Source organism: Trachypithecus francoisi, unplaced genomic scaffold (genome assembly GCF_009764315.1).
Source record: "Trachypithecus francoisi isolate TF-2019V2 unplaced genomic scaffold, Tfra_2.0 Lachesis_group5, whole genome shotgun sequence".
NCBI lineage: Eukaryota > Metazoa > Chordata > Mammalia > Primates > Cercopithecidae > Trachypithecus > Trachypithecus francoisi.
This window is the reverse complement of record NW_022681470.1, coordinates 130,785,058-130,802,489: the sequence shown is the minus strand read 5'-3', so window position 1 is coordinate 130,802,489 and position 17,432 is coordinate 130,785,058. Positions and strand designations below refer to the sequence as shown.

The window sequence follows — 17,432 nt, the reverse complement described above, 5'->3', positions numbered from 1 at the left end:
GCGCAGGTTGCTCTGAATGTGTGTGGCACATGCGGGTCACCGGGCACAGCGTTAGGCTCTTGTGCTTGGGAGCCTGGGTGATCTGATGGGCTGTGGTCAGTGGCCTGTACTAGCCCGGGAACCTGTTGGAACATGGAACTTTAGGGCACAGCGGTCCCTGAGTTGGAGCCTGTTGTCTGAACTGCATTCCTGGTGTGTGTCTTCAGTGCTATCCTATAGTTCTGCCTGTGTCGGTCCTTCCTGGAGCCCCCCTCCCTCCCCTCTGAGAGGCTGACTTTGCTCCCAGCCAAGCATCTTTCGAATGCCTCTTGCTCAGAAGGACTGACCTTGCCCCCCAAGACCCATTCTCCAGTTGAAGCTGACTTCTCATCGTGTTATGCTTTGCTGAACATCCTTCCTCTCTGCCTGATTTCTTTTTTTTTTTTTTTTTTTTTTTTTTTTTTTTTTTGAGACGGAGTCTTGCTCTGTCACCCAGGCTGGAGTGCTGTGGCCGGATCTCAGCTCACTGCAAGCTCCGCCTCCCGGTTCACGCCATTCTCCTGCCTCAGCCTCCCGAGTAGCTGGGACTACAGGCGCCGCCACCTCGCCCGCTAGTTTTTTGTAGTTTTTAGTAGAGACGGGGTTTCACCGTGTTAGCCAGGATGGTCTCGATCTCCTGACCTCGTGATCCGCCCGCCTCGGCCTCCCAAAGTGCTGGGACTACAGGCTTGAGCCACCGCACCCGGCCGACTCTCTGCCTGATTTCTGACTGCTAGCCCTACTTCCGTGTGACACGTGGGGTCCTTAATGGGGCCAGGTCACCTCTGAGCTCTGTTCCTTTCTGAAACAGCTCCCACCCAAGAGCCTGTGGGGTCTGACTCCAAGTGCCAGCCCCTCCTCTGATGTCAGAAGGGCATGTCCCCTCCTCCCCAGGCACCCTCTGGGGCTCTATAGCTTCCATTCCCCTGGCTGGATTGGAGGGGAGTAAGCCCACCCTCTCAGGCCAAGCAGGCCACCTTCTTGTTACCTGGATACCTGGCAGCCTCTGTTCTCAGGACAACCTGTGGAAACCCCAAAGCGAGCCAGTAACCAGGTGCCAGGTTTTTGCTTGAGAATTAATCTTTCTTTTCTTTCTCTTTCAGTGGTTGATATCACAGCAAGTATCCTTTCCGTGTTGGTATGGTTCCTTTTAAGGAATTCTCCACTTAAATAAAAAGAATGTATCAAAGCTTGAATCCCACCTCCCGACATGCCCTGCGAGTTGAGGCTCTGCCCACAGAGCACCTGGAGCATCCCCCACCTGGCCCTTGGCTGCGCCTGGGCGCTGTGCTCCTCTTTGTGCTTCTCTTCGTACCTCGCATCCAGCTCCAAGCCCTGCCCTGCAGTAAGCTCAAGATTATTCACTGGGGGAACAGAAAAACTTGGAATTTCAGGGCAGGCAGGGATGTGCGTGCCCGGCAGACCTCGGCAGGGTAGGAGCCCCAAGCTGTGGCCCTTTCAAACCGAACTTTTTTGCAGTGTCCTACTTCCTTAACTGGACGTCACTAGATCCCTCAGTTCGAAGATGTTAAATTTGAAGCAGCAAGTCTGTTGTCTGAATTGTACTGTCAAGAGGTAAGGACATATTAAGGTTTCTGAAAGCAAAGTGTCTCTCCCTGTTGCTAAGACATGACAGCACATTGGTAAATTGGGGCTCCAGGAGTTGGAATCCCTCCGGGTTTTTTTTTTCAGGCTGGAGTGCATGACACAATCACAGCTCATTGCAGCCTTGAACTCCTGAGCTCAAGTGATCCTCCCACCTCAGCCTCCCAAGTAGCTGGGACTATAGGCGTGCACCACCCATGCCTGGCTAATTTTTTTATTTGTTGTAGAGATGGTCTTGCCCAGGCTGGGCTCAAGCTCCTGGCCTCAAGCAATCCTGCCTCGACTTCCCAAAGTGCCAAAATTATACACAGGAACCACCATGCCCAGCCCGGTGGCATTTAACAATCAGATTACTTTCCTGCCTCTTATGCCCAAGCCCCACGGCTTTGGTGGGTAGCCACCTGCTAAGGAGGTCCAGCAGCTTCCTTTTCTACATATTACTGTTGGAGAGATCAGCCTGTTCCTCACCTGACAAGTCTGTACAGTTTCCCTTCTTAATCTGGTTCCTAATTTCAATTGTAGCTGAAATTTGCCTTCCTCCCACCTCAGAAGGATGACGATGAAGGTGGCTTTGGCGGCAGGGAATGTGTGTACTTCACACCCCAATGCCTCTCTCTGGTCTGAGAACATAAAAGATGGGAACTGGCATCTGATTTGACAGTTTAGAATTTTGAACTGAAAGTACTTTCAGTCCAGTTGAATGAGAAGTTATTTTAAGAGTGATGCAGAAACTTCCCAGCCAGTGAGTCCAATAAAATATCTTTTTTTGCTTTTAATAAAGTAAATTGGCAAACCCAAAAAATCCTTTGGTAAGCATGCACAGGAACTGCCTTCTGGCACCACAGCTGCTGCTAAGGAATCCAGCTTGATTGCCGCCTTCTTACATTGCCAAACGTAACTATTTCCTTTCAGAATTCCGTCGATGCAGCAAAGCCGCTGCTGCGGAAGGCGATACAGATCTCACAGCAGACCCCGTATTGGCACTGCCGCCTGCTCTTCCAGCTCGCTGTGAGTACTGCGGCCCAGGCACGAGGGTGCCTGGCGGGGACCATGACCCTGGGGCACACCTGCCCCATGTGCAAAGAACAGCAGAGTCCACGATGCGCAGCCCCCCTCGGGTTGGCACACGGAGTGGGTGGGGACATGGGAACATTTCCTTAACCTGCTCACAAGCTCCCTCCAGCCTCCATGCTTGACAGCATCCCCGGCTTGAGCCTGGCTCTCAGCAACGCCCAGGGGTGAGTGGTGGGAGTATGGGGCTTCCCCGGAGCTGACACTGACAGGGGGCCTGCTGCTTGTTCGGTGTCTTTAGGTTTCTGTCCCTCCCAGCCATTCTTATCTCATCTTTGGCCTGCGCTCATTGAAATCCCAGGAACATTTCCTGCCAGAGACCCACTGTGGGGTTTTTTTAGGAGCTAGGCTGAGACCAGGGGGCTGCCTATCAGGCCACAAATGTCCACGTCAAGCGTTGTTTCCCACATGGACCCCTCACTTTTGGGGGCTGCTGGGGCACACCCTCATTCTGGGATCCACACAGTTCCTCCTCATGCTCCCTTCGGCCCCCCAGATACAGGTGGTGCCCTGGTCTCTAAGCTCCACAGTGCTCGGTTGTTGGGGGACTCTGAATTCGGCCTTCCCAGCTAGAGTGGAGGGGCCGGCAGGCTCCACTGTGTGGGGCACCACTCCTGTCCTGGGCTCCACCTACACTTCTGCACTGGGGACCCTCAGGCGAGTGCCCGGCCCCCAGCCTCTCTCTTCCATGACCCAGCCTGCCCTCTGGGCCACCACTTAGCCACTTCCCATGACACCCACCTAGGCACGCAGTGTGTTGACCCTGGGTTGGGAGTTCCTCCAGCTGAGTCCCTCACTCCAGGAGGGTCTGGCTGAGAAAAGTACCCACGGGGAAGAGCTCACCCAGCAGCCAGGAGTTCCTTTTTTTTTTTTTTTTTTTTTTGAGACGGAGTCTCGCTCTGTCGCCCAGGCTGGAGTGCAGTGGCCGGATCTCAGCTCACTGCAAGCTCCGCCTCCGGGTTTACGCCATTCTCTCGCCTCAGCCTCCCAAGTAGCTGGGACTACAGGCGCCCGCCATCTCGCCCGGCTAATTTTTTGTATTTTTTTAGTAGAGACGGGGTTTCACCATGTTAGCCAGGATGGTCTCGATCTCCTGACCTCGTGATCCGCCCGTCTCGGCCTCCCAAAGTGCTGGGATTACAGGCTTGAGCCACCGCGCCCGAGCCAGGAGTTCCTAAGGCCCTCCTCCCCCAGGCCTGATGAGAAGCCGAATGCACACACAGTCTCCTTCCATCTCCCCACGCACACTTGTGCGCATTAGCAGACAAAGGAGCAGGCCAGGCTGTGAGTCACCACCCCCAGGCCACAGAGTTGGCAGGCCCATGTGCACGCACACCCAAGGGCCGAGCTCTCCACCATGGCCCCACAGGTGTCGCCTTGCAGGGTCAAGCCAGGCATGTGCCTCCCTTTCAGCCTGTCCAGGCTTTGACACTTGCCTCTGAGGGAGTCCCTCCTTGTCCGTGGAACACACTGGGGACACCCCACTAAAGACAGACCCCACAGGCACCCACGAAGCACTCAGAACAGCCCTAGGTGCTCTCACAGCCTTGGGGGCTGTGCCATGAGCCTTGGCTGCTGGTTCTATGCTCCATTAAGTTTAGACGGTGTCTACTGCAGGCACCATTCAGTTAGATGACATATATACCACAGGCCAACTGGAGCTCTGTGCCCAAAGTAATTAGCGTTGATGAGATAATTTGGTTAATTTAGCTCAAAACTGACACAGGCAGTTTCATTGACGTGGGGAGGTTTGGTTGTTAACAAAGCACAAAGGCCAGGTACCGTAAAACTGATGGGTTTGGCAGCAAAGGTCACTGCTCTCTCTCTCCTTTTTAGCAACTGCACACGCTTGAGAAGGACCTGGTGTCAGCCTGTGACCTCCTGGGTGTGGGGGCCGAGTACGCCCGGGTGGTGGGATCTGAGTACACACGGTAGGCACCCACTCCCCTCCTTCCCTCCCACTCTGTTAATATAGAAGGGGCTTGGCCACCTTGGTCCAGGACAAAGAACAGAAATGGCATTTCAGGCCAAGCACAGTGGCTCACAGTATATTACCATCACTTTGGGAGGCCAAGGTGGGAGGATCACTTGATCCCAGGAGTTCAAGAGCAACCTGACGAACATAGTGAAACTCCATCTCCACAAAAAATACAAAAGTTGGGGCCAGGTTTGGTGGCTCATGCCTGTAATCCCAGCACTTTTTTTTTTTTTTTTGAGACGGAGTCTTGCTCTGCCGCCCAGGCTGGAGTGCAGTGGCCGGCTCTCAGCTCACTGCAAGCTCCGCCTCCCGGGTTCACGCCATTCTCCTGTCTCAGCCTCCCGAGTAGCTGGGACTACAGGCGCCTGCCTCGTCGCCCGGCTAGTTTTTTGTATTTTTTAGTAGAGACGGGGTTTCACCGTATTAGCCAGGATGGTCTCGATCTCCTGACCTCGTGATCCGCCCATCTCGGCCTCCCAAAGTGCTGGGATTACAGGCTTGAGCCACTGCGCCCGGCCAATCCCAGCACTTTTTGAGAGGCTGAGGTGGGAGGATCATGAGGTCAAGAGATTGAGACCATCCTGGTCAACATGGTGAAACCCCACCATCTCTACTAAAAATACAAAAATTAACCAGGCATGGTGGCGGGTGCCTGTAGTCCCAGCTGCTCAGGAGGCTGAGGCAGGAGAATCGCTTGAACCCGGAAAGCAGAGGTTGCAGTGAGCCAAGATCGTGCACCGTACTCTAGCCTGGCAACAGAGCGAGACTCTAAGAAAAAAATAATAAAAATAAATAAAAATAAACACAGGCACAATAGGATAAAACAGAGCAGTCTTGTACGGGGACTGTTCACTGTTGTCCACTGAACTGTCCCCCAAGGTGGCATATTAGGTCCTGTGAGCCTTGGGGTAGTCACAGTCATCTCAGGAGGCTCCTGGGCCTTCTGGGACCTGACCCCTGCCTCTTGTTTTGCAGGGCGCTGTTCCTCCTCAGCAAGGGGATGGTAAGTTGAGGCTGGGCATGGCTGGATGCAGCCGGTGTTGTGGAGGTGAGGCAGGACTCCCTGCTCAGACCCTGTCTGCTCTCCATGGCATGGCCCGTCACGCACCCAGACCCTTAGGCGTAGTGAGCAGCCTGGAGTGTGAGGCCCGGGCCCTGCTGGGTTCAGGAGGGAAACTCAGGCTTCTGCCTATGGGATTCATGCTGAGGCAGGAGCCTGGTTAGGAGCTGCCTGGGCCGGGGTTTCAGGCTGGCCTTGCCCTCTGGGTTGGTGGCAGTAGTCCCAAGGCAGGTGGGCAGGTGAGCCTGTGCTCCCAGTCCCAGGAGGGCCCCTGCAAGCCCTGTACCCTACACCTGCGCCTCTCCCTCCCCAGCTGCTGCTGATGGAGCGCAAGCTGCAGGAGGTGCACCCGCTACTGACCCTCTGTGGGCAGATCGTGGAGAACTGGCAGGGGAACCCCATCCAGAAGGAGTCGCTACGTGTCTTCTTCCTGGTGCTCCAGGTCACCCACTATTTGGATGCCGGACAGGTGTGTGGCGCCTCTTGGGCGGGCTGCTGGTTGTGACCAGTGGGTGTGGTTGGCACCAGGCCAATGGGTCTTGGGCTGTGAGGTCAACTGTGTCATTGCCTTACCTTGCCACACAGCAGGGCTGTCTTTCCAGCCCCAGACACACACACTTCTGTCCTGCTCTGCCGCGAGTGCTGGCACCATCGTGCCTGCCTGGTGTGCTGGTGCCTGGGAGCAGGGTCTCTCCTGGCCACCCTGCCTCCCTTTGGGAGTACTATGTGTGACATTGTATACACTCGCTCAGTGTGTGGATGCTCAGAGATTGCAACAACAGTTCAGGGAATCATGAGAATAAACACAGAGGTGCTGGGGCGGTGCCTGCACACAGCAGATGCCCAACTGGTGTCTGTCTGGCCCCCCTGCTGTGGGATTGAGTAGGGACTGATGTGCCCAGCTGTGTCCGAGACTGGACTCTATGACACCGCCGTGGGTGGGAAACAGCTGTGTTTGAGCTCCTTGTCTGTGCTTGTGTGACCGTCTCGGCGCTTCAGGGGCTAGGGGCTGCCCTGTGCCCCTCAGACCCACCCGTCGTGGTGGGCCACAGGCGAGTCTCTCCACAGGGCTTGGTAAGGGGGTTGTCCAGTTTCTCCATCCATACCCATCATTGCCCATTGGGTGAAGCACTGCACTCGGCGCATAGGGACACAGAGCAGACTGCAGCCACGCTTCCCTCGGGGTGCTAGGGCCACAGAGACATCCCTCGGGGCCTCAGGGCGAGATGGACCACAGCGCTTGCCCGACTCCTGGGCCAGGAAGCCACCTCCCACCCCTGCGGAGCACAGCCTCCCCTTGCTGTCTCAGGTCTGGCTGCAAGAAGACCAAGTGCAGCTCCAGCAGGGTCTGGACAGGCTTCTCCTGGGCCTTGGTGTTGGACCCAACACTGGGCAGTGGACAAGTCTCAGTCCCACAGCTGCCCGCCTGGCTGTGCCCCGTGCCCTGAAAGCCTGGCTGATTCATGGGAGTGCGGCAGGGGCGGGTCCCTCTTGCAGGAGGTGGCCCTGGCAGAAGGGGAAGGCAGGTGCTCCCTGAAGGAAGGGGTAGGGGTGGCTGGGCCGGGCCTGGCTTCCTGAGAGGCCAGGCTCAGGTGGGTGCTCAGGTGTGGGTGCTGCACAGGTGAAGAGCGTGAAGCCGTGTCTGAAGCAGCTGCAGCAGTGCATCCAGACCATCTCCACGCTGCACGATGATGAGATCCTGCCCAGCAACCCCGCTGACCTCTTCCACTGGCTGCCCAAGGAGCACATGTGTGTGCTTGTCTACCTGGTGCGTCCCCACCAGGGCCTGAGCCAGGGCTGGGGGCGGGGGCAGGGAGAGGGAGAGGGCCCTGGTAACCCTTGCTATCTGGTCTTGTTGACAGGTGACTGTGATGCACTCCATGCAGGCCGGCTACCTGGAGAAGGCGCAGAAGTACACGGACAAGGCCCTCATGCAGCTGGAGAAGCTCAAGAGTAAGTCAGGTGCTCGACGGGCCACATGGCCACAGCGCCCCCTGGCGGACGGCCTGGCCAGTCACTGGCTGTTCCAGGGCACAGTGACCGTGTGACCGCAGCACCCAGCTGCCCTGCCTAGTGGGTCTCGTCACCCCTAGTTGGTAAATGCTGGTGACCCACGTCGGAGCAGAGCAGACAGGACTGGGGTCGGGGGTACCTCCCTGACTGGTCAGGACCGTTGTGCCCAATGGTGCTCAGTTGAAACAGGTGGTGGCTGCCTCTCCCAATTATTAGTGTTGTGATGGGGACACTCGGGATGACACCAGGATCAGAACTCAGCCCTCACTGACCACCAGCATGTCCTTTGGAGGTCATGAGTTCTTTTTTTTTTTTTTTTGAGACGGAGTCTCGCTCTGTCGCCCAGGCTGGAGTGCAGTGGCCGGATCTCAGCTCATTGCAAGCTCCGCCTCCCGGGTTTACGCCATTCTCCTGCCTCAGCCTCCCGAGTAGCTGGGACTACAGGCGCCCGCCACCACGCCCGGCTAGTTTTTTGTACTTTTTTTAGTAGAGACGGGGTTTCACTGTGTTAGCCAGGATGGTCTCGATCTCCTGACCTCGTGATCCGCCCGTCTCGACCTCCCAAAGTGCTGGGATTACAGGCTTGAGCCACCGCGCCCGGCCGGTCATGAGTTTTTTCCAGATGCTCAACTGTCTAATCCATCTAGGGACCTTTGACTAGCACAAACCCAGAGCAGATGTCTCTGGCTGGTGCAGTGTGCCCATTAGTCTGTCTGTCTGCTCCCTCATGAGTGCTGCTGGGGGAGAAGGCATCAGAGCCAAGGCAGCCCAAAGCCCGAGAGGCCTGTGCTTCTCTTTTTCCCCATGTGAGGATGGCTGCTTGGGGCTGTCAGGAGGTGGGGCCCGGCCCAGGTCCCGCTACCCCACTGCCTGAGGCTCTGCTGCATGGTCTCATGATCCAGGGTGGTTTCCACATTTCCACATTTCTAGAACCTGCCATGTCCACAGGCTCTTGAGCACGTAGGGTGAGGGTGAGGGTCAGAGCCGACCCCTCTTGGAGCACTGTGGGAACCAACCTCTGGCTCTAGCTCCGTCTCTCCACCTGGACAGCAAGACACACTCCCTTACTTGGAGGGCGCAGTGGGGACTAGGGGAGATGACGGGGTGGGTGCCTGGCCAGTGTGACTGGAGACAGGAATGAGGTGGGGATGGCGCTTCCTCTGGCCTCCCCTGCATGCTCACCCCTGACTCTCGCCCATAGTGCTGGACTGCAGCCCCATCCTGTCATCCTTCCAAGTGATCCTGCTGGAGCACATCATCATGTGCCGCCTCGTCACGGGTCACAAGGCCACGGCGCTGCAGGAGGTAAGGCTGGACGCAGGAGGGGTGGGAAGGCCCAGGAGTTTGTTGGGTCTCAGCAGTGTCAGACAAGAGACTGAATTCGCCAAGTGCAGTACTGGCAGGCCGGCCCATCCTGCTGTCTTGCTGTCAGTCAGCATTTTACAGCCCCGCATGGGCACCACTGATAAGAGAATCTCATACAAAAACCAGTGGAGGCTGAGCACGGTGGCTCACGCCTGTCATCCCAGCACTTTGGGAGGCTGAGGGGGGTGGATCACTTGAGGCTTAGAGTTTGAGGCCAGCCTGACCAACATGGCAAAACCCCGTCTCTACTGAAAATACAAAACTTAGCCAGTTGTGGTGGCAAGCACCTGTAATCCCAGTTACTTGAGAGGCTGAGGCAGGAAAATCGCTTGAACCTGGCAGGTGGAGTTTACAGTGAGCCGAGATCGCACCACTGCACTCCAACCTGGGCAACAGAGTGAGACTCCATCTCAAAAAAAAAACAAAAACAAAAACAACGGACCATGACCCAAAAGCTTGCACACTGAGGGGATAGCACACATGGTCTCTGGGGATTTGGGGGTCCCTTGACAGTGATTCTTCTACCCCACCCTGCCGTTCAGAACACTCTCTACCCCCAGTGCCCACCCTCCTGAGAGGGCATGGGGGCCTTCAGTAGGCTGGAGGTCCTTTACGGCCCAGACACCTGTTGGACAGGGTGGAAAAGGCGAGTAACAGACAAGGGTCCCTGTCCACAATTTGATCCGGGCTGCTCTTTACCCTCATGGTGGACGTGTCTGCTGGGGCTTTGTACCCCAGCTTGGGCAGATGGGACATGGGCTCACCCACCAGCTATGGGGTCTCTCCATTGCTGCTCAGACGCCAGGTCCCAGGTTGCAGTCCTGTGATGGCGGCACACTCTCTCCCGGCAGATCTCCCAGGTCTGCCAGCTGTGCCAGCAGTCCCCCCGGCTCTTCTCCAACCACGCAGCACAGCTGCACACACTTCTGGTGAGTAACCCCGTGACAGCACCCCAGGAGAATCCAGAATGTTCCCAGTAAGTAAGTACCTAACCGGATCCAGAACATTCCCAGTGAAGAACCCCCTGACAGCACCCTAATCAGAATCCAGAATGTTCCCATAGGTAATCATATAACCTCCCCAGGCAGGATCCAGAATGTTTCCAGTGAGCATCTTGTCCCACCCCACACTGGCTTGGGTCTGAAAGCGGGGGACAGTGAGCATATTACCCGCATCGCAGCTGGCTCGACAGTGAGCCATTATCATACTCCTCCAGGGCAGCCGTGTAGGCCCGGTTGGCACTGCATGTGTCTCTGATCTGAGCCCCCTTCCCAGGGGCCGGCCCTGATGACAACACATCTTCTTCCAGGGCCTGTACTGTGTCTCTGTCAACTGCATGGACAACGCGGAAGCCCAGTTCACCACAGCCCTGCGGGTAAGGTGCCGGCCCTCCTTGCTGCTCGGGGCGGGCCACACTTCTGAGTAAGGAGTCGGGCGTGGTCTGTGATGAGGACAGCAGTCGCACTAGGTCAGCTATGCAAAGCCGCAGCCCCAGAGGGAATGCACAGTAGTCAGCCCATGTCAGCCTTGGCAGTGATGCACTGTTTATCTGGATAAGGGACAGCTATGGGGCCAGGGTCTTCCTGAGTTGACCCCAGGGCAGACGTGAGGGAGAGGTGCGACGTGTCGGTGGACACCACTTCCAGGCCTGAGTAGGAGCTTTTGTGGCAGCCACCCCTAAGGCTGGATTGGCTCAAGTGTCAGCTGACGACTTAGAGCCACCCTGGGTTCAGGGCTCCCATGGGGAGTGGTGGAGCTGGGCCATCTCACAGGTGCTTTTTGGGCAGTGGAGGACTCCTGGTCCTGCTGAGCCAGGGAGGGTGAAGCAGCTCCCCAGGCTCCTGGCTGCAGATGGGGAAGAAGGCTAGTGCCACATCCTCATAGAGCGCCCCAGCCCAGGACTGGACCATCATGTCCCCACCTCAGCCTCAATCTCCTCACAGGAAATGGAGGCTGTGGACGCTTTTTTCCCGATGGTTCTAGGAAGGGCCCTGAGGAGAGGTGTCAGGGAGCAGGGGCTGCTCTGTCTGCCACTCGGGCAAGGTCACCAGGGAGTCCTGCGTGCACCCTGACCGTTGGACAGAGTTCCCTTCCACGGCACCCCACAGGCCTGTGGGTGCTGCCACCCCCGCCACTGGCCTCAGAGGTGCACAGGAGCCCTGACGTGCAGACAGCATGCTTGGGAGGGAAGGGCCGACTGGGCACCCACTCCTCCGCTTCCTTGCCTCACTCTCCGGACTCTGGCTCACTCTGACTACAGCAGGGCCAGAACCCTCCTTGTGGCCCTGCCATCCTGCCATCTCCGTCTCCGTCTCACTCCCCACAAGTGGTTGCTGTTGCTGGTTTGGTTCCATGTCAAAGTTCCCAAGGCCACATACCCTAAGGAGTCCTCACCCCGGGGCCAAAAGAGAGCCTCTTTTTCATGGCCCACCTAGGAGTGATGGAGCCAGGATGCAGCCCCAGCCCTACTAACCCCAAACACACGTGCCTCCTGTGGCCCCTCAACAAACATCCCCCACCTTGCTGAGTCTCAGAGCATCTGTGCTTGCTTGATTCAAAAGATCCTCTGGGTCTCCTGGGTGTGTGCCAGGAGGGCATCTGTGCAGGTGGGGTCTCTGCTTCCCTGGCTCACTCCACCTCTTGCCCAGCCCCACTGGGAACCAGGGTCTAGGCAGGGCTTGAGCCACATAGATTGGTTCCTCTCTTGATGATCTCCTTTCCCAAGAAGAGCCAGGGACCATGACCCATCCACCACCTGTCATCAGCAGCATTTCTGGCCTCTGACAGCGTCACCTACCTCTGGAGCGGGGCCTGTGCTGGCCCCCTCTGGGACAACAGCTCCCCTCTTCCCCACTTCCCCCCATGAAGAGTGACCCCCGCCCAGGACCAGCATGTGCCTTGATAGCAGTGGACACCTGGGTCCCCCAGGTTGCTGGCTGTGGCCCGGAGGAAGGGTCCACCAGGTCTCAGTCCTGACAGACAGCAAAAAATGGGCCAAAACCCAACATGTTCTGAGGGTGGGATCGGGGTGGCTGGTTTTCCTCTTCTCTGTTCTCTAACTGCCCCGTAACACAGACAATGATTTTATAATGAGAAGAATTAATAGCTGTGTTACCCTTGAGTTTAGGAGGCAAGGCAAGTGTGTTTGAAATGAAAAAAACAAGTCTTTTCCAAAGTAGTCTCCGTGGAGATTGTGGGTGGCTCTCACACTGCCACATGGGTCACAGCGCCCGACTCAGCCCCCTAATGTCCCTGCCTCCCATTCCAGCTCACCAACCACCAGGAGCTGTGGGCCTTCATCGTCACCAACCTGGCGAGTGTGTATATACGGGAAGGAAATAGACACCAAGAGGTAGTAGGTGACATGCTTCATGTTCGGTATCCTTTCTCTCTGTTCTCTTCTTTTTGGGGAACCAGGGGGTTGTCCTAGGCACCAGCACATCTCAGCAGACCCCAGGGTGTTCACCTTTTGAGGGATGGGCAGCACCCGACACAGAGGCACACAGGGCATCCCGGAGGTGAATCAGGGGCTATGGCCGGGAGAGGCCAGGTCTGAGACAAAAACATTCTCATAGCTAGGCCAGGCGCAGTGGCTCACGCCTGTAATCCCAGCACTTTGGGAGGCTGAGGCGGGCGGATCACAAGGTCAGGAGATCGAAACCATCTTGGCTAACACGGTGAAACCCCGTCTCTACTAAAAATACAAAAAAATTAGCCAGGCATGGTGGTGGGCACCTGTAGTCCCAGCTACTCAAGAGGCCGAGGCAGGAGAATGGTGTGAACCCAGGAGGTGGAGCTTGCTGGGAGCCAGAATCACACCACTGCACTCCAGCCTGGGCGACAGAGCACAAGACTCCTTCTCAAAAAAAAAAAAATTCCTGTAGCCACAGAACACTCTTCTCCATCACAAACCAAGCTGTATGAATCCCTCAAACAAAGTCTTGTAGCCCAAGCTTTCTGCTCTAGGATGCCGGCCAGGCCTTGAGGCTCAGTCCTAAGGTGCAGCAGCCAGGGCACGTTGTCCCCAGGTTGTACTGATGCCACTGCAGGGTCAGGGTCACTCACTGGCTGCAGTGTTGGGTGGGGACGCCCAGGTTGCTCTCATGGGCTTCTGAGCCAATGTTTGCATAAGAGTCAGATTCCCTCTGCAGTCCCTCTCAGCCCTGGGATCCCCACTCAGCCCTGGGATCACCCTCAGCCCTAGGATCTTCCGTCAGCCCCAGGATTCCCTCCTCAGCCCCGGGATTCCCTCCTCAGCCCCGGGATCCCCTCCTCAGCCCCGGGATCCCCTCCTCAGCCCCGGGATACCCTAAGCCCCAGGATCCCCTCCTCAGCCCTGGGATCCCCTCCTCAGCCCTAAGATCTTCCATCAGTCCTGGGATCCTCTATCAGCCCCAGGATTCCCTCCTCAGACCTGGGATCCTCTGTCAGCCCCGGGATTCCCTCCTCAGCCTGGGATCCTCTGTCAGCCCCGGGATTCCCTCCTCAGCCCCGGGATCCCCTCCTCAACCCCGGGATCCCCTCCTCAGCCCCGGGATACCCTAAGCCCCAGGATCCCCTCCTCAGCCCTGGGATCCCCTCCTCAGCCCTAAGATCTTCCATCAGTCCTGGGATCCTCTATCAGCCCCAGGATTCCCTCCTCAGACCTGGGATCCTCTGTCAGCCCCGGGATTCCCTCCTCAGCCCTGGGATCCTCTGTCAGCCCCGGGATTCCCTCCTCAGCCCTGGGATCCTCTGTCAGCCCCGGGATTCCCTCCTCAGCCCTGGGATCCCCCTCAGCTCTGGGATTCCCTCCTCAGCCCTAGGATGCCCACTCAGCCCCGGAATCCCACTCAGCCCTGGGATCCCCCTTAGCCCTAGGATATCCCTCAGTTCTAGTATCTCTTTCACCGCTGGAGGTCTGCCTCCAAAGTGTCTCAGGCCACGTGCTGTGGCTCACGCCTGTAATCCCAACACTTTGGGAAGCCAAGGCAGGAGGATCACTTGAGGTCAGGAGTCCAAGACCATCTTGGGCAACATAGGAGACCCCCATTTCTACAAAAAGTGTTTTAAAAACCTGGTGTGGGGTTGCCGGCCTGTGGTCCCAACTACTTGGGAGGCTGAGGCAGGAGGATTGCTTGAGCTAGGGAGATTGAGGCTGCAGTGAGCCATGATCGGGCCACTGCACTCCAGCCTGGGCAACAGAGCAAGAACCTGTCTCAAAAGAAAAAGAAGTTCGCCGGCCGGGCGCGGTGGCTCAAGCCTGTAATCCCAGCACTTTGGGAGGCCGAGACGGGCGGATCACGAGGTCAGGAGATCGAGACCATCCTGGCTAACATGGTGAAACCCCGTCTCTACTAAAAAATACAAAAAACTAGCCGGGCGACATGGCGGGCGCCTGTAGTCCCAGCTGCTTGGGAGGCTGAGGCAGGAGAATGGCGTAAACCCAGGAGGCGGAGCTTGCAGTGAGCTGAGACCCGGCCACTGCACTCCAGCCTGGGCGGCAGAGCGAGACTCCGTCTCAAAAAAAAAAAAAAAAAAAAAAAAAAAAGAAAGCCCAGCCCTGGCTGGGTCATCTGATGCCAGATGTGGGCTCACAGTGTTGAGGAGTTTGGCTCCCCTGTGCCTCTGCAGCCAGAGGGCATCTAAATTATCAGGTCACGCCCCCATCCAAGCCTCCTGGGGTCCCTGCACCTCCAGAGAAATCCCACCCACTCACCCCTAGCAGCCCACAGGGCTCACGGGCCCCAGCCTGCCAATCTACGCACTGCCAGGCCAGCCCCTCAGCGCCACTCTGACCATATAAAGGCCTTCTGGACGCCCAGGCCCCTGTCATCTACCACAGGACAGGGTGGCACAGGCAGGGCTGGCTGAGGGTGTGAGAGTCTTGCCCCTGGCCCTTCTCACCAGAGGCTGCTCTTGCTGGTCAGTCACCAGGCTTGACCTGGGGGCCACAGTCCCTATGGGGGTGTAGAGAAATCCCCATGCACTGCAGTGCGTCTTGGGGACCTTTCTCCTGTGAAGATGCAGAATGGTGCTGACTGGCTCTTCTCTGCCTCCTCCCCCACTCAGCTCTACAGTCTGCTGGAGAGGATCAACCCAGACCACAGCTTCCCTGTCAGGTGAGCCACTCCGGGCACCACTCCACACATGGCCTAGGCTCCCCATGCTCTTGGGATGGGGCCCCCAACTGCCCCTTGCGCCCTGACACCCCATACCCCTCCTCGCAGATAGTCTGCAGCAGGGGGCTCTCAGAAATCCCCTCCAGCTGCCCACCACTGTTTTGTAAACGTTCTTTCTCAAAATCCCCACCCCACGTGACACTGCACTCTCCCTGCAGCTCACACTGCCTCCGAGCGGCCGCCTTCTACGTGCGTGGGCTCTTCTCCTTCTTCCAGGGACGCTACAATGAGGCCAAGTGAGTGTGGGGCAGGGGGCAGCGTGTGGGCCGTGCTCAGGGTAGCCCAGGCCCCATCCTGCAGGCCGTCAGCGCCCTCATTCTCCTTGTCAGGCGATTTCTGCGGGAAACTCTGAAGATGTCCAATGCCGAGGACCTGAACCGGCTCACAGCCTGCTCCCTTGTGCTCCTGGGCCACATCTTCTATGTGCTGGGAAACCACAGGGTGAGTACCCTGGGCTGGGCCGCTCCCTTGGGTACCTGTGGGGCTTGGCTGAGGGACAGGAGCTGGCTAGCAGTTTAGGGGTGGCATGGCACTGTTCATCCTGTGCCCCTCGAAGAGCACGTCTAGGTGGACACCCTGACTCCCACAGCCTGGGCAGGCAGGGCCAGGGGAGCTGGGCACCCACAGAGGGTGTGGGGGCAGGCAGGAGGCCTGATGGGTGTGGCCTCAGACATCAGGCAGGCAGAGCCCCTGGGCTCGGGGAGCTGAAGCCAGAACCAAAGCAGCTGCCCTGAGCTAGTGGGGATGACGCAGGCACCCCATCCTATGTGTTGACACCCGTGGGGCAGAGAGGTGCCTCCTCTCAGTCAGACTCCCAAACATTTCATTCTTGCCCAGCATGCACAGTGTCCTCTCAGTGTACAAGTGGCCCTTGGAGTTGGTCCCCACCCAAGGTCAGCTGGTGTCTGGTGGGACAGTCCTTCTTGTCAATTCCTTGCCTACTCTCACCCTCCTGATCTCACGAGGTCTTGAAGTTTTTTTTTTTTTCAGACGGAGTCTCTCTCTGTTGCCCAGGCTGGAGTGCAGTGGTGCAATCCTGGCTAACGGCAAGCCCCACCTCCCGGGTTCACGCCATTCTCCTGCCTCAGCCTCCCAAGTAGCTGGGACTACAGGCACCTGCCACCACACCCAGCTAATGTTTTTATATTTTTAGTAGAGAGACGGGGTTTCACTGTGTTAGCCAGGATGGTCTCGAACTCCTGACCTCGTGATCCACCTGCCTTGGCCTCCCAAAGTGCTGGGATTACAGGCCTTAGCCACCGCGCCCAGCCTGTTTTTTTTTTTTTTTTAAGAAGATATTTTGGGCAGGCACAGTGGCTCATGCTTGTAATTCCAGCATTTTGGGAGGCCAAGGCGGGCAGATCACTTGAGGTCAGGAGTTTCAAGACCAGCCTAGCCAACGTAGTGAAACCCCATCTCTTACTAAAAATACAAAAATTAGTGGTGGGAGCCTGTAATCCAAGCTACTGGGGAGGCTGAGGCATGAGAATCACTTGAACCCAGGAGGCAGAGGTTGCATTGAACCAAGATCATGCCACTGCACTCCAGCCTGGGCAACAGAGTGAGACTCTGTCTCAGAAAAAAAAAAAAAAAAAGATATTTTTGTGCCAGGCATGGTGGCTCATGCCTGTAATCCCAGCACTTTGGGAGGCCGAGACAGGTAGATCACCTGAGGTCAAGAATTCAACACCAGCTTGGCCAACATGGTGAAACCCCATTTCTACTAAAAATACAAAAATTAGCCAGGCCTGGCGGTGTACATCTGTACTCTCAGCTATTCCAGAGGCTGAGACAGGAGAATTGCTTGAACTCAGGAGGTGGAGAGGTTGCAATGAGCTGAGGTCGTGTCATTGTACTCCATCCAGCCTAGGTGAGAGCAAGACTCCATCTCAAAAAAAAAAAAATTTTGGCCAGGCACAGTGGCTCATTGCCTGTATCACTTTGGGAGGCGGATGGGGGACAATCCCTTGATCCCAGGAGTTCAAGACCACCAGCCTGGGTAACCTAGCGAGACCCTCTTTTTTTTGAGGCCGAGTCTCACTCTGTCACCCAATTTGGAGTGCAGTGGCACGATCTCAGCTCAGCTTATGGCAACCTTCGCCCCTTGCAGGCTCAAGTGATCCTCCCACCTCAGCCTCCCAAGTAGCTGGGGCCACAGGTG

The 17,432-nt window shown here is 57.0% G+C and overlaps 1 protein-coding gene across 3 annotated transcripts in view; it reads left to right on the top strand.

Annotated features, from left to right (window-relative positions):
• MAU2 (MAU2 sister chromatid cohesion factor) overlaps window positions 1–17,432 on the top strand; it is a 38,802-nt gene that overhangs the window by 14,024 nt on the left and 7,346 nt on the right. For 2 of the 3 annotated variants that reach the window (XM_033200370.1, XM_033200372.1), the window contains exons 2-16: window positions 1,122–1,139; window positions 1,528–1,593; window positions 2,536–2,631; window positions 4,531–4,625; window positions 5,648–5,675; window positions 6,046–6,201; window positions 7,354–7,500; window positions 7,595–7,685; window positions 8,947–9,050; window positions 9,962–10,039; window positions 10,420–10,485; window positions 12,379–12,465; window positions 15,162–15,211; window positions 15,430–15,507; window positions 15,601–15,712. In XM_033200370.1, coding sequence (XP_033056261.1) covers window positions 1,122–1,139; window positions 1,528–1,593; window positions 2,536–2,631; window positions 4,531–4,625; window positions 5,648–5,675; window positions 6,046–6,201; window positions 7,354–7,500; window positions 7,595–7,685; window positions 8,947–9,050; window positions 9,962–10,039; window positions 10,420–10,485; window positions 12,379–12,465; window positions 15,162–15,211; window positions 15,430–15,507; window positions 15,601–15,712 — 1,272 coding nt within the window. The remainder of the gene's footprint in view (window positions 1–1,121; window positions 1,140–1,527; window positions 1,594–2,535; window positions 2,632–4,530; window positions 4,626–5,647; window positions 5,676–6,045; window positions 6,202–7,353; window positions 7,501–7,594; window positions 7,686–8,946; window positions 9,051–9,961; window positions 10,040–10,419; window positions 10,486–12,378; window positions 12,466–15,161; window positions 15,212–15,429; window positions 15,508–15,600; window positions 15,713–17,432) is intronic. The other variant, XM_033200371.1, reaches the window with a different exon arrangement.